Source organism: Siniperca chuatsi, linkage group LG6, assembly GCF_020085105.1.
Source record: "Siniperca chuatsi isolate FFG_IHB_CAS linkage group LG6, ASM2008510v1, whole genome shotgun sequence".
Taxonomy (NCBI): Eukaryota; Metazoa; Chordata; class Actinopteri; order Centrarchiformes; family Sinipercidae; genus Siniperca; species Siniperca chuatsi.
In genome coordinates, this window is record NC_058047.1 from 8076785 (window position 1) to 8093107 (window position 16323).

The following is a 16323-nucleotide window of genomic DNA, read 5'->3' on the forward strand; positions in this document are numbered from 1 at the left end:
GAGCAGCACGGGGGAAGGAGGAGGGAAGGAATAATGACAGGTTAAAGAGGTTCACAGGTCAAGACTGCTGGAAGATGCCAAGGGACCAAAAAAGGTTAGCTGTCAGTGAAATAAAAATCCAAATCATCACCACAGAGGACCAAAGCACACAGGTTCTCTCTCTCCCTTTCTCTCTCTGTGTAAGAAATAACTTCCCCTCCCTCAGAGACAAGAGAAGAAAGGTTTAGTTAAGTATTAGCAGCAAAGGGAACATTCATCAAATAAGGGGCTGCATTCACTCGCTGCTCAGGTACTTTTGGGTTAAATAAAAAAATGTTTGAAGTAGGGAAATCACAAATTATACAAGACAAAATACATGCCAACAGATAAATTAAATGAAATGAAAAGAAACAAAGAAAACCAGTAGAGACTGACAAGACTAAGGTATTCGTAATGTCTTCAAAAGATATATGACTATTGTGCTATTAAGATATGACAATGTGCTATTGTATCTTCTTGACAGCATGTGCTTTCTGATGTGACTGTAAACTAAATGCCTTTCACAATCTGCACACACAGAGCATTGTGTGTGCATGCGTGTATGTATGTGTCAGGTTGCTGTTACAGCAGTTACAGAGATAAGATGTCCAATCTTATGTTTACGCAATGGCTATACAGTTTACATGCTGATAAAATAGTCCCCTTGGTCACTGTGCTCATGGAAACCTCTGACTTGATGTGGGTTAAGAACTATAGATTCACCTTAAAAAAGCATGTCTAAAATAGATCACAAATCAATGAGAGCTGCTGGACTACAGCAATGCTAAAAATTTAACATTTTTTGACATCCATGTGCAGTGTGGACAAGCCAAATATTGCAATAAACATTAACATTAATATCTGTCCCTGCTGGTTCTGTCCACATTAGGACCACATGTAACATTTTGAGTTTAATTGCCTCTTTTATGCCTTGAACTCTAAAAGTACTGAGATAAAAGAAGTTATAGGCTCATGTATAACCAAAAACATTGTTTGATGAACTTACCTTGCTGCCAATGATGGAGCGGACCTCATCGTCAGGAGAGGTGGGTGTACCGGAGATGTCAGGGTTACTGTTGCTAAGGCTACGGGAGCGGTTGAGGTTGAGGCTGGCTGGTCGAACAGCTGAGCGAGCCATGGTGGCATAGTGAACCGAACCTCCTAACCCTCCTGGGCCTGGAACAACACACAGAGGAAGGAAAATGGGACAACTGGGATGTGATGGGAATAACTATTTCTATCAAGCCACTGTAGATCAACTGACATGATGGTTGCATGTTAACTTTGCTCCCAATGCCCACATGTTAAATTGTCAAAAATCCAATGTACCCAAAGAACCCTTGCATGTGGTGAACACATAGGTAAGTAGTTAATAAACGTATTTATTCATAAATGATTAGCAACCAATGTGTCTTGGCAGTGGATGGTTTATTAGCTAATACAGGAGAATTGCAGGAAATCATGTACCACACATGAAATGCTCTATCAAAATGGAATAGTACTTGAAGAACTGAATGTAATTTTAATTTTAGAGGGAAGAACAATTGCACACAGATTAAGATGTACAGTGGTGCGTCATATCTACCTGTAAAGGATGAGTTGGGGTCTGTGTTGGGCAGGCAGAAGACAAAATGGGTGTGGGAGGAAACAAAGCAAAAGATAAAAAGAAATAGAAGACGAAAAATTATGGCAGGTAGGTATGATAATAGACACCCAGTGAAGGTGAGGTGGGGGTTGGATGAAGTTAACTTAAAAGGAGAAAACAGAAAAACAGATATAGAATAAAGAAAAATGTGAGGTGGTTAACTGTATTGACAGTAAAATACCTGGGGAGGGTGAGTTGGGGTCAGTGCTGGGCAAGCGGAAGACGTAGTGGATGTAAGAGGACAGCAGGCTGTTGCGACCATGCATGTCCTGGCTGGTGTCCAGGTACTTATGAAGCCGGTTCACTATGGATGCCATGACCTCGAAGGACGCCTGGCCCAGATTCACTGAACACACACACACACACACACACACACACACACAGAGGTACAGACAGAAGCAAAGTGACACATGTGCAAAAATGCAGACATGGACAAAGAACAGTGCAGATACACACAAAGTTAACTTACCGAAAATCAAAGCTTGACATTTAACTAAATGCAAAAAGCATCAACCCCCTTAAGTCATTGTTGGTGATCAATTGTGTCACACTTATTTCAATATTTCATGAGATTTTTGGGTTCTATGTGTTGGATTTTAAGCTATTTGAATTGGAGAATGCATTGGGGCATTTTGACTACAGTTGTCCTCTCCACTTTAGTCACTGATTTGATAACATTAAAGAAATTCATTTAACAGAAATTGTAATTGCATGCAAGCATAAAGAGATCCTGAAGTTTAAATAAACAATGAGTGGTTATTATTAAAGAGGGCTCTGAATTTGTCATTGAATCAATTTCTGTACTTTTAGCTTTTTAATATCTTCAAATGTGAACTATGATGAACTAAATATGAACTTTTAACCTTAATTCATTATTCATTAAATATAAATATATATTCACCTCAAAGCAGTTTTAAAATCAACGTGTGATCCCTGGCTTTTTAGTTAAGTGTAATACAACATCATACCTATCTGCCCAGCAATGACTGGCGGCCGCACTACAAGCAACACCAACTTGTCGAGTAGAAGGTGAAGGAATCGAACCACTGGCTCCAACTGGGAGGAGTTGAGCGCCGCAATGCTGGACTTGAGCTCAGCCTCAAGGTTGTTCTCCATGATGCGCATGTCTCCTATCCTGACAGGGAACATGTGCTCGTCCAGGGCGTGTACCAAAGCAAAGAACTTATCCAAGTACTGGTCCTGCAGAGGGAGAGTGGTAGAGGTGGGGGTGCAAAGGAGAGGAGAGAGTAATAAATTTGTTTGCTAAACAAATGCAAGACAATGCAGGAAAGGGGATATAGAAAGACATGGATGGTAAAAGAACAGAAGAGAAGAAGAGAGAGATGATAAAGAAATGAGAGAGAAAACAGGTAGAGAAAGGTGAAGGAGAAAAGGGGGAAGGGGAGTCGACAAACAAAAGTAATGCTTGGATCTACTGGTCTGTAAGTTGGCTCACCAAGTGGAAACCACAAAATGAACGTTAGTACAAGAACACAGTAGAATCCAGCAAGTCTAACTTGCGCCACGAGCAGTGATTTATGAGCACATTAGTCCAAGTTAGGCTCCTAGGGACCACAGTCAAGCCCTTCACACCCCAGCCGACACAGAGATGGAGTAGACCCCAGTAAATTACTGGCGAGGTGAGCTTCACCCACTAATGAACTGGTGCTAGGAAAGAATTACTGTCTAACTGTGAAAACACTGTGTGTTTGTTTTCTTTACTGTAGCTGCAATTTAAAAATGATAACTTGTGTGTGATGCTTATGAAAATGATTCTATGGCAACTGATATTACAATAAAATTGTTCTTCATTCCTGATTCCTGATTCCTTTTCCAGCAGCATTTTCCCTTTGCTCAAATATATACCGATGATAACAACAGGGAAGATGAGAGAGAGGGTGACAGGTGATGAAGGTTAATCCCCAAATCCCCCAAAACACTGTTAGTAAAACTACTGTATACAGATCTGTTACCTGTGTGTGGATGGTTGAAACAGTCACCACTTCAACATTAAATACTCCTCGATGGTTGTCCACCCACTTCATCCCTGGGAGAGGAACCTGAAGTACAATAATACCTGAGTAAATCTGTGCTGCATTGACAAAAGTGAAAATTAACAATTGGTTATTGTTCATGGAAGGCTGAGATTCTGCTTAAATTAAAAGGGTTAAAATGCTGTTCCGAAGCCTTTTCATCTCACCCAAAAGTGAAAACAAAGAGGTTAGTAAGTGTTCATGATAGCCCCCCTCCCTTTTAAATATATATTACAAAGGTTACTCGGGGACTCCCTGAAATCATGCTGCAGCACAATATATTCCTAAAAAAACACAGTCATATGACTCTGTTCAACACTTAACCTGGGTTGTCTGAGGCACATCAATTCTTTACCATGCATAAAACATTACTAAGGATCTTGTAAAGCAAGAACTGCAAACTTGGACAAAAATATTATGGCTGCCCCTTTCAAATACATATTTACTAAATTCATCGTTTTTTCATACTTTAATTAATTCATTCATATTTTAAAAACACTTGCACTCTTAAAAAAAACTCTTACATCTGGTGAGAGAACAGAGTAGGACTGGGGTGGTTTTTCCAAAGACACAGGCAGACAGAAGTGTCCCGTCCGCAGACGCCCATTCTGCAGCATGGGGATCCACTACAGAGAAAGGGAGAAAAATTGATTAAAAGATAACACAGAGGACAAAAAACACATGAGGATAATATTATTTTTCATTTAGTACATATTCTGAATTCACTTTGGTCTCTTTAAGGCTTCAAATGTGTGTAATGAATAATGACTTGTGAATGAGGATGTTTAAGTTTACACCCATGCCTGCATGAACATTGCAATAGTGAGAGTGTAAATAGCGGTAACCACAGTAACATCCTATGCGATTATTGTACCTGTACCAGTGACTGTTACCTACCGTGTATCCCACAGGGGTCTCCAGTGGTGTGTTCTGCTTCTGCTGGCAGCTGACGTGGTAAAAGGTGAAGAGAATGTGGTGGTGGTCCGACAGGGAGGCAGGCAGCTTGATCTTGATTTCATCATGAAAGTCAGGGGATCTGTTCACAGCAATAAGTTACAACAATATAAGCTATTGAACATAAACTATTCAAAAGTGTTACAAGCTGCTTTATATTCAATAAATTGCTAGATTTTTTTGCATCAAGGGTGCAACTGTTTTTCTCTACTGATTACCTGCTCTGTGGTCAGTGCCTCCTCAATACTATTGTGCAATCCACAGAACATGTTTTTGAATGGGAAACAAGTCAGTCATAAATATTTACAGGGTCCTCCCATTGCTTTCCCAGAGGACTTATACAACTCATTCTAAATACTATTGAGAATGGTTTGCTCCATGCTTTAATATTCTGGCTAGACAGGCTTACATACTACCTATAGACTTGCATATTTGTACATTTTCATCTATGCATGTACAAATATGCAAATCAGTTGAAATTTCCATATATTGTATTTCCAGGTAACTTGGGAACTTTGTCTCGAGACAGAGTAAGGGCTCATAGTGGATGTCAAGTCATCTAAAAAGACAGAAATTACATAACAAATCATAATTCACTTCAGCTGAATCCTTTATAGTCCCTCAGGAGGAAACTTGTCTGCAGGCCAATGCTCAGAAACAAACAACCCCCAACTACAGCAGGCCCATGAACTGGAAATGACCAAAACTGTTTAAAAAAGTCACAGAAGGGCCCTCATTTCTCATGGGAACAAACATGTTGGTTATGGACCAGAAAAAGAGAAAATCCTCAAGGAGGAACATAACATCAAAGCCAAAAGTAGATATAAGCACAAAGATCAAGATTTCCAGATTACAAAACATTTCTTACAAAAGAGAGTAGTTTTCTTTCCTTGTCATACCATACCATGACCATTACCTATAAGCACTTCTAAGGGCTGGATTAAGTCCTGATGCATAATTGCCCTCGTTACAATAGTACATCATTCACAGGTTGATTAATTTTAGCCTTGAAGGTGTGACCCCTGGGTGGCAAATGACAAACTGCTGGATGTCATAAAAAAACACCTAATAGTGGTGATAAAATATTAGATACTGCTCAGCTCTTATGTAGAGATGGAAGAAACTTGTGCCAAGGACACCACTTGACAATATCCAGAAGGTTGACTAAACCTATTCTTTAATGAATGCCATCAAAGGTAGGGTAATGGAGGTGCAAGAGTAGATGTGCTGATATTAAATTTAAAAGGAGAATATTTGTGAATTTAATTTTTAAATTGACCAATCTCATGACAATCATGGAGACCATATGAGTACAAGGCTAAGTATGTCAATTATTTTCATACCTAACAGTTAACATGGCACTGCTAAGAGAGGTCATCACACAAATCATATTGTAATGATGATAACTACTGGACTGAATGAAAATATTATTGTTATTGCTATGGAGCTTTTAGGTCAAAATGTTTTGAGATTTGGATTAGTGTAGTTTTACCTACGTTTCATCACCATCCCAATCACAGGTTCCCTACAGCACTCTCTAGAAACAATTCAAACCAAAAGATGCCAAAAGACAAAAGAATTTACCTGTTATGGTACACCACAGCAGTATAGGCTTCTTTAGCGAAATCTGCACAGCTGGACTTCCCAAATATCACCTGGGGGATAAAAAAAAAAGAAGTTTGTTTTCAGATGAAGCCATGTTAAATGAATTATGACTATTTGTCAACATGTATTTACCCAGAGCATATTTGTAAAAAAAATAAATAAATAAAAAAAAATAAAAAGCATTGCTGTACATTGTACAGCTTTGCCATACAACTACAGTTTTACCAAATGCTACTACATTGGACCAGTATTTTTACCATCAAATGGTAAAAGTCATTAGTGGTCAACATAACACATACAACTAAGATGGCTGACTAGACTAAGATAAATTCAAAAACAAGAACTGTTTTATTTTATCTTATAACATCTCATCATGGCATACTGGCATTGCATTGTTTGGATCCTCTCCATTCATAAACTGCACTTTGACTGTGATGTTGCGGGCAGAGCCTTGGCGGTTGGCAAAGTTCAGACTTTGAGGGTTTACATACAGCAGATTCCTAAAAGACAGACATGGACACAGATAAAAACACAGAGAAAACAAGGCACATCATAAATTATGTCATTTAAGTAACTGCGCCAAAAAATATGACTATAAATCTATCTATAAAACTCTTGAGTTAATAGGTAACATACACAAAAAACATCTGAAGTAAAATATCATGTATCAAAAGTATGACAAATTTACAGTATGTAAAATATATGATAGAAAGAAGCAATGAAGTAGTTTTCCTGCTCGCTCACAAATCATCATTTACACTTTTACATAAAATTTCTTCCAAAGCATGGGGGATTTATGTAATGAATATAATCCAATCGGCAGCAATGTTAGTTTTGCAGAAACACATATATAATGCATTAGTGTCATATACTAAGAAGGATATTTACTTCCATGTTTTACTTTCTCTTAGGTGAAATAATAAAAAGTGAAGTGAAAAGTAACGTCATAAGATGGATTCTTCATTTCTTTGAGTTGTGCTTTGAGATAAATGGATGCGTCACAGCATGTAGCTTTAAAATACATGAACACAAAACTCTCATATGCATCTAGAGTTATATGGCTACCATTAATAACTATTTGGGAAATAAACAGGTGAGTTTAACAACCATACTGCATCTGATAATACTGCATAGTAACTTATTATATATAAAAGAAAGTACAAGATAACCTTAATAACAATGTCCTTTTCTCTTCACTATGTGAAACTTAAACCATGACCTCTTACTCTGATATCTAAACCAAGAGTCTTTGAAAGTGTTTGTCCGAGTGACCTCGGATAGTTACATCAGATTCCACAAACTGATAAATCCACAAACTGATACATTTAAGAGGACAAGGCCACCATGGTGGGTAAACCATCCTCTAATTGGTAAATATGAGAGGCTTGACATGCCAATAACCATGGGAGTTGGAACCTAAAGATCACAAACAAAATTTTTCAGGAAGGTGGGAGGACGGGGAGGAGGAGAGCTTGACTCACTGTAGATGGCTGCTACCCGTCTGATAGATAGCTCGTAATTTGAGAGGTGCAATGATGGGTTGTTAGCCCCCTCAATCATACAGTGCAAAGCTGGTAACATTAAAGAAAAGAAAGTTAAAGAAAGTTGTTGGAGAATTTTACAATCCTGATCATTGTTGTCAGCAAAATAATTGATACTGTACTGTCAAAAACACTGGTTACAACACTTTTGGGAAGAGAGAAGAGGTCCCACAATAGGAAGTGCAAATTAACCCAGGATGAGCTGACAAACCGCAATGACGTAGTCGAGTCTGTGGGGGGTGGCCCCATAGAGACCACAGCTGGAACCACAACTGACAAGGAAGCGTGGGAATCTCTCTGGTTTGAGGATTCTAATTTTACTCATTCTTTTCTTCTGTTATCCTCGATCTAGTGTGTCCTAACAATTATAATGGCAGCTTTAAAGCGGGTTGCTGAATTTGAACTGAAATAGACCCCAAGATGGCAGTATCATTGATTGGTCAGTTCTTCTCATCAGATTTATCTTAGGTTAATCAGTACACACAAACATTGTGAAAGCAAACTCTGCATTGCAAACTCTACAGGTCTCCCAATATATTCGGCCCCACCTTCCCCATTTTGAGCTCAGAGGCTACACAGGGGGACAAGTCAAGTTTATTGACTCTAAACATAGATCAGCATACGTTTTTCACCAATGGGCCAGGTGACAAAGTCATTCTGTAGTAATTCAAGGACAATAATAGTAATAGTAATAGGACAATGCAGTGTTGTCGCAGCACCTTTCAACCTTTTGAAATGGAGAATTGCAAAAGGTTGAAAGATGCTGAGATGAGTGCGTAAATTCTATTCTAAACTGGATGTACTCAAAGAAATTCACTAAAATAAAAAAACTCACTACAAAGCAAATAAATATAGCAAGTATCAGAACTTTGCTCATGTTTCAAAAGATTTCTATCTTTACTCATGGTCCAACTTGCTATGATTTATTCTTCACAAATATTGTCAACATCAGCCCAAACTTTATGGACAGTTAAGTTTCCATTTTTCATCCAGAACAAATAAATGGATGTGAATATTAGATCCATAATTAAAGAGGTGGTGCTTTTAGTTGTACAGTGATAAGTGCCACTTGATCACACCAGCACCAGACATAATTTTTTATAGGCAACCCTGTCTCCACACAGATTTTGCACATATTCCTCTAAATAAATATGGTGAAAAACATCACGGAAAAACATTTTTTTGGGTAAGCTGAATTTATGTTTAAGAGTTTAAAACAAACCTGAGATGCAGGTAGAATTGAAAATAATATTGGATCAAAAGATGTTAGATTATCACTAAATTCAGTTTAATTTAACCCTTCTTAATCAACCCAGCCCTACACGGTCTGTTTCTTAAAAGTACAAAAATCTGTGAAAAACAAGTTGTTGTTGCTAGCCATTGTGCTGCTAAATATGACAAAGTTATTCTACTCTAAAAAGGGCCTCATCCTGCTGAATAATGACAGACAATGACAGACTTTTTTTCACCTTGTGATTAACAAAGGATGGGGCAGTGGTGGAAGGTATCCACACCATCCAACCATGGAACAAAGGACTGACTCACAGCACGTTATCAGAGCAGTCCTCTCAACCAGGGGTAAATCAATGCAGGGGTCATCAATGCATAGGCTTACAATTGATAAAAGAGGTACCACAAGAATATCTCAGGAATAACTGATAGTATGCATGATAAATAAATTTAAATTAGAATGCACAAAGTTAACCCTTTCACAAAACAAACATGGCATTGGACAGTGAATTTGCCATTATTTACACTGACTGCTGAGGTGGGTCAGTGCCATGTTTGTAATTTGTTGAGTGAAAACTCCACTGCAAATTTGAACTTGGGCACAAACATGTTGAGCTTCTCAGAGAAAGGCCCCAGCAGGCCATGATAGGTTCAAACACTTAACCCTCTTGCTGTTAAGCCACAGCGCTAACCACTGTGCTGGCATGAAGGATGCTGAAGATCATTACCAGCTTTATGCTGATCAAGCAAATTCCTGGCACATTCACTTACTCTGTGGCCAATTTTTTTCTCTTCCATAGAACCCTTTCTTTCTGCTCTGTTCATATGAAAAAAGTGGCAGTCCTTCATTACTGAGAACTGAGGTAATCCATCTCTATAACCACAAATTACTAGAGAAAGCTCATTAAGATGACTGTGTGGTATTTTAAGGTGCACTATAACAGCCAGAGTGCTAAAATGTTTCCTCTTTAAAACAAAGCTAACTAGAGGCAATGAACCAAATATCCCAGTAGTTTCTGCTATGTGACTATTTAATTTTTCCATAATAATGTAATAATCTTTTCCTTTGCCATACAAAGTGACTTATCAGCTAACCAATGAAAATATACTTTAAAAACAACAATAAATAGTCAAGCGCCATAAAAGTTGCAAACAGGACATTTTCAATGTATAAATGCCTGTATGAACAAGAACTAATTTTAAGCTTTATTAGCCAAAAAATGCAATGACTGCATGACATAGCAATTACTCGGTCTGGAAGGCCTTTTTCACACCATATAAGAGGACAAGCTTACTTTAGAGGTTGGGAACCACACAGCATAGAGTGCCAAAAGTATAAATATTAATATTCCAATTAAATACAACACCAAGACATTTCACTGATTAGTTCCTCCTCCCTCTCTGGCTGAGGGTGGACATATTTCACCAACATTGCAAGTCTGCGTGAAACAACTTACTAAGAATTTCCCATAAAGATTGTTTTTTTATGACAGGACTCAGTGCACAGGAATGATCCTTTAAAAGCTGCAAGCTAATCAGTAAACTATATATTCCCCATTTCATGTCTGGTGGCATTGAAAAATATCACACAAGGCATGACAAATTTGAAAAAAAAAAAATGACAAGGCTGAGCAATAAAACCCAGATGATGAGTACACACTGTCCAAACTCTCCAACATCATTCATGCCCAGAAGCTCAACCCTGGCGCAGATGACAGGCTCACTCCCCTCCCCACGCAAAGAGAGCCTGGTGCTAGGCTGATTCAGCAGGATGCTAAATCAAACCCAAGAGCATTAATTACACACAGCATTATCAATCAGAGCAAAGTGTGTGCAGGGTTATAAGGTTTGAGATTGATCAGACTGACGATCCATCAAAAACCTGTGATGGCCTTTGTTGGCTTTCTGCTGATCAGCTAAAGCTCTGCACCACAAATGAACAGGGTAGGGTGTGGTATGGAGAGGGGATTGGGGTTAAATGTGTAGTAGAGAAGGGGGGGATGTATATGTCATTTGCTCACTGCTGTGATTTGTTTGTTCAGGAGAGGGAGGGCTCGAGGGGGATTTGGGAGGAGGTAGGGTACAGAGCTAAAACATAGTAGGGTTTAATGATCAGCTAATCCCCCCCTCCTCTACTGAGAGGGCAGTATATAACACAGGGCAGCCTGCTGCTCTCACATCATTTAAACAGCAAGGAAGTCTAGGTTATAGGCAGAGGGAGAGAAAAGAGGGTTGAGAAAAGCACAGTAGAGGAAGTAGAGGAAAGCAAGAGCAGTGAAACACTGGGTTAGAAAATATTCCACAATCCAGGATTGGACAAGAAAGTCATGATGAAGCCATTTTGCCTGTTGCTGCTGCTAGCTAGTTCCACTGGAGCTGTCCCTCTGGAATCCTCGGGTAGAGAAGAGTACCCCACCCTGCCCTCCCAGGCCTTTACCGTAGCACCAAGGCCAAACGAGCCAAAGTCTCGCTTTGCCATGCTGGATGACGTCCGCCTACTTGCAAATGGCCTCCTTCAGCTAGGCCAGAGTTTACGGGAGTTTGTCCACAAGACCAAGGCCCAAATTAATGACATCTTCCAAAAGTTGAACATTTTCGACCGCTCTTTTTACCAGCTCTCAGTGGTCACATCAGAGATCAAGGAGGAAGAGGAGGAGCTGAAGAAGACCACCAATTTCTTGAAGGCCAACAATGAGGAGATCAAGAACCTGTCGCTGGAAATCAACTCTAAGATCAACAACATCCTGCAGGAGCGTACACAGCTGCAGAGCAAGGTGGGCAGCCTCGAGGAGAGGCTGAAGGGACTGTCAGAGAGCATGGTCCCTGTTGACCAGCTTAGTGAAATCACAACGCTCAAGGTAAGCAGCTAATACGTGGTGAAGTAATTCCTCTGAGTTCCTTATTGAAGTGTGCATCAGTTAGTGGTGCATCAAAAGAAGTGAAAAGCGAAAAAATAAAAATTGCACCACAAGTTTCCCTCAAATCGAGTTAACAATAAAATGAAATGAACTCTACTAAATTGGATAACATCAACCTACATGCCACTTAAATTATTGCGGCACATTACTCAGAAAGAGCAATGGTCCCATGATAAGCCTATGAGGTAATATTTATATTCATATGACCATGCTCTATTGTTGTATTACAGTAATGATTATTAATAAGCAATGTGTCGTTAACTATCTGTTGCATTATCGTTTCCAACTCCACTTAGATGTTGTCAAAATACAGTATGTGGGAAATTTGGGCTATAGAATTGTGCAAATGTATACTGGCAGAAGGAAAGCAACTTAATCCATAACAAAATCATTTTTGTGTTCTGTTGTTCGGCATGACTAATAGTCTCACAGTTTCCATTTTGTTACTGATAAAATGAACAATTCTACTCATTAAAAAAAAAAAACTTTAGAAATTGATATTCAACCTGTACTTATCAATTTGACTTCATGTGACTCAACAGCTGCTCTTCAAAACATTGTAAAATACAATGTATAGGTATAATGGACAAATAATGTTTTTATTATGGCATTTTTTTAGGAAGTGATTGAAGCTCAAGAGAAAACAATCACCAATCTGCTGAAAGCTGTGACGGAGCAGCATGATCAGCTTGACCACCAGAAAATTAAGATTAAAAACCTGGAGGATAAGGTAGACAACTGTTGAACAAGATTTCACTACATTTTGTTTTTAAAGGCCAAACATCTGCTGTCTGTGAGAATCTAGTTTGGTACACAGAACTATCTTTGCAAAGTCTGCTTTATATGGGAATGGAATATGATTATGGGGAGGGAAACTTTTTCTAAGGCTGACAACATAATTTAACATTTGCATTCTCTTGCAGCTAAGCTACGACAGCTTTCAAGATACAGTCAATAAGCCAGTGGATTCAGACCCTGCAGCTCCTGATATGTTTGAATATGTGACAGGAAACTCAACTGTCCTGGACACAAATGGTAAAATTATTTCAAATGTATTATCAGTTATCAAAAAATGTTGGCGTAAATATGAAATGTCTTAAAATAAAAGAAGAATGCAAAGGTTTGGGGAATTTTGGATGCATTAATTTTTCATTTTCTTCATTGTGTTTCAGACCTCCCCATGGACTGCAGTGAGTTGTTTAACAAAGGAGAGACAAACAGTGGAATCTATGTTATCAAGCCAAACCAATCTGAGCCATTCAATGTTTACTGCGAAATGGGTTCAGGTGAGTGAGACTTTAGCAATCTGAGTTCTAAGTGACAGCATCAAAATACTGTTTCTGTATTCAGAGGCACTGACATTTATAAGATGAAGCACTGGCATTTATGCATGTTTCCAATCAACAGGCAAGGAACAAAAAACAAAAGAGTTATCAAACTAGATAGCCACAGGACCAGGTTATCCAAAAGGGGAGACAATGGGGGGGAAATCCCATTCACATTATCTATGCTAAGGCGGCTTCCTAATCTTTGTGTAAACTTTTGTGTGGTTTATACAACAGCAACTTGACTTGAAATATATTTATAATCCGTTCTATAGATGGGGGTTCAACTGTCATCCAACGCAGGATTGATTGGTCAGTGGATTTTGACCAAACATGGGACAAATACGAGAAAGGCTTTGGAGATCTGGAAAGTGAGTACATTTTTTTACTTTATTTTGAGTTAAAAATATACCACTTTTTCCATTTGCCAAAACCATTTACAATTTGACTTTTTTCATACTTGTAATAATTACACATTAGTTAGGGATATTTAAAAAAAACATATGTTTGTGCCATATGTACTTCAAAAAGTACCTATCTGGAATCTGAGTCTGACAAAGTGACAAAGTGACTTCCTGTATTGTCTGAGTACACAGTAAGTTTTGGCAGCTTTCCCCTGCAGCACTTACTTGCTCAGACGGCTGCTCATAGGTGCAGTCATACCACATTCCAAAGTAATGGCTCCTGCAGGCATGAATTTTTGTTGCTTCCTTTCACTACCTACCTAATAATTATACCTTACAGTTTCGTGCAACAATCCACCGCAGGCCAAAGGAAACAAGTGTATAGACATGCATGCCTGCTCTGATAAAAGATGGCTGTCTCTAAGCCTATTGGAGACAAAGTAGAAACTGATAAATTACTGAATAGAAAAGGTTTTGTGAGAGAAATTATCAATACTAGAAAAAAGGCAGAGCCCAAGAATTTCTTATTTGTAATTAATTGTAAACTTCTGTGGATGGTACAAAAGAGACATAAGACACAAAAAGGTTCTTCCTTATCCAATGAACAATCTTTCCATACGAATCAATCTCAATTGGACAGGTGGTGAAAAAAAGTTTCCTAACAAGATAAAAACTGACTGATGTGTTTTGCAGATGATTTCTGGTTGGGCTTAAAGAAGATCCACAGCTTTACACAGCAGGGAGTTTACATCCTGCGTATTGATTTGGAAGACTGGAAGGAGGAGAAGCACTGGGCTGAGTACCACTTCTCACTGGAGGGTTCCTCCAAGGACTACACCCTCCATGTCAGTGACTTCTCTGGTGACCTGCCTGATGTCATGGCCAACAGCACTGGCATGAGATTCTCCACAAAAGACAGAAATAACGACAACCACCGAAACTCCAACTGCGCTCGCAATTACACAGGTAAACAGTTTTACAAGCTGATTCAGCATAAAGGCCTCATAGTAACCTGTATCCTCACCATAGTGATAAACAAAATAATGAGCCGGCTTGCAGATATTTCTGCTATTTGCCGCACTCAAAGAATGGTTGTTTGGTAGTATAAAAACACCTATCGAACAAAGTAATTTTGTTAAGACAAACACGTAAAGACCAAGTTAAGTTTATATAAATTATGTCTCTTGTCCTGACCCTTTGGCAGGTGGTTGGTGGTTCAATGCCTGCGGAGAGACAAACCTTAATGGAAGGTACCTGTGGTTGAAGGCAAAAGGACGCTCTATGAGAAGGAAGGGCATTCACTGGAAGCCTAGCACAGGGCCCTCACATTCCCTCAAGAGGATCAAGATCACCGTACGACCAGCCCCTACAACTGAAAGCTTCAACTGAACCCCAAAAGTGATACCTTTGATTACAACACTACTGGCATTTTTCACAAACATTGATACTATCTAATGCTCAGCCGAAAAGTTCCATAGAAGGGGAAAGTAAAGTAACACAGGCATTATATATTTCTATAACACCAAATTCTTAGTTTATCTGCAACACTAAACTGATTGCTTCCTAACGCCATCTTCTCAGAGACTGGTGCTGACCAACAGATAACAGGCCAAAAATGTCACAAGTCAAAATATGCTGAACAGTTGCAATGATGCAACCATGCCATGCAGGTCATTAACCTATTGGATCTGATCCAGCAGCGACAGTAGAATTGTCATTATGCAACATCTTCAATCACTTGCAAAATGGACATATTGATCCACATCAGCAACCTGATTCAGTGCTGGCTGCAAAATGCCACAGTACTGCAGTAGAAAAAAAGAAAACTATGAGGAGAGATTACGAAACAAATCTAAAACAGAGATTGCTTGGCTATGTTTTCAGTGAACTTAAATGTATTTGACAGCTTCTATGTTAGCTATTTAAAATGTATTTTATCTTTGTAATGTGAAACATGCACAAATTCCAACAGGTTATTACATAAAGCATGCAAATTATAAAAGTCAAGGTTCAAGAGAAACACTGCATCTCTAACATCTCAAAAAGTGTCCACACTGATGAATTTTATCCAATGAAGGCTTTGTAATTTTTGTCCTGGTATTTTACACTGCTTCCTCCCTAGTTTCATTGGGAAAAATCTGTGGGTGCAATGTCAGCAGTCAAATATAGTACAACAGATACAAAGTTTTGGCAGTGCACTGAGGTGTAGGATGAGGTTTTTCCCTTTGCTTGTTCTATGTTTTTTTTTACACTTTAAAAGTATTTAAACCATGTTCATGCTATTATATGATTTATGCTGGTATAAACATAATTTCTGCGTATTTCCTGTTATTGAGTCATATTGACTCTTGTCCATTATTACAACATAACTAACTGTGCTGTAAATGTACCTCATACTCATGTCACCCTGAAAAGTAGCTATGTGCTTTAACAAACCATATTTATGAAGACAAAATAAAATTACTATCTAACATGACTACATTTTTATAGTGGTGTGTTGATCTAGAACTTTGAACTGAACCAAAAAAAAATTTAGAGGAAAAAAACAAAAGCCAAGAAATTGTTAGTATGACAATATATTAATTCACAATTTAAAAGTATGTGTCCTATAAATGTGCCTTCAGTGTTACCTATGAATTACCTAGACCAT

At 38.5% G+C, this 16323-nt stretch overlaps 2 protein-coding genes across 31 annotated transcripts in view; one reads left to right on the plus strand and one right to left on the minus strand.

Moving 5' to 3' along the window:
* Positions 1-16323, minus strand: part of dock7 (dedicator of cytokinesis 7) — a 49737-nt gene that overhangs the window by 20040 nt on the left and 13374 nt on the right. For 17 of the 29 annotated variants that reach the window (XM_044198393.1, XM_044198415.1, XM_044198409.1 and 14 more), the window contains exons 15-23: positions 6638-6755; positions 6235-6305; positions 4594-4732; positions 4221-4322; positions 3637-3723; positions 2632-2863; positions 1845-2009; positions 1604-1624; positions 1025-1194 (exon numbers count right to left, since the gene is read on the minus strand). In XM_044198393.1, the coding sequence (XP_044054328.1) occupies positions 1025-1194; positions 1604-1624; positions 1845-2009; positions 2632-2863; positions 3637-3723; positions 4221-4322; positions 4594-4732; positions 6235-6305; positions 6638-6755 (1105 nt within the window). The remainder of the gene's footprint in view (positions 1-1024; positions 1195-1603; positions 1625-1844; positions 2010-2631; positions 2864-3636; positions 3724-4220; positions 4323-4593; positions 4733-6234; positions 6306-6637; positions 6756-16323) is intronic. The other 12 variants (XM_044198407.1, XM_044198395.1, XM_044198416.1 and 9 more) reach the window with 1 other exon arrangement.
* Positions 11166-16149, plus strand: angptl3 (angiopoietin-like 3). Of its 2 annotated transcripts, XM_044198425.1 has the most exons (7): positions 11166-11884; positions 12564-12674; positions 12868-12979; positions 13117-13230; positions 13545-13640; positions 14367-14639; positions 14878-16149. In XM_044198425.1, the coding sequence occupies exons 1-7, from the start codon at positions 11354-11356 to the stop codon at positions 15060-15062; spliced, it is 1422 nt and encodes a 473-aa protein (XP_044054360.1). In that variant the 5' UTR covers positions 11166-11353; the 3' UTR covers positions 15063-16149. The 2 variants fall into 2 exon arrangements, with proteins under 2 accessions (XP_044054360.1, XP_044054361.1); XM_044198426.1 differs by lacking the exon at positions 12564-12674 and having other exon boundaries at positions 11193-11884.

Excerpts from the sequence above, each read along its gene's own strand:
- angptl3 (XM_044198425.1), top strand. The coding sequence starts at position 11,354 with ATGATGAAGCCATTTTGCCTGTTGCTGCTGCTAGCTAGTTCCACTGGA. Across the intron at positions 12,980-13,116 it reads AACTGTCCTGGACACAAATG|ACCTCCCCATGGACTGCAGT; the intron begins GTAAAATTATTT and ends ATTGTGTTTCAG. Across the intron at positions 13,641-14,366 it reads AGGCTTTGGAGATCTGGAAA|ATGATTTCTGGTTGGGCTTA; the intron begins GTGAGTACATTT and ends TGTGTTTTGCAG.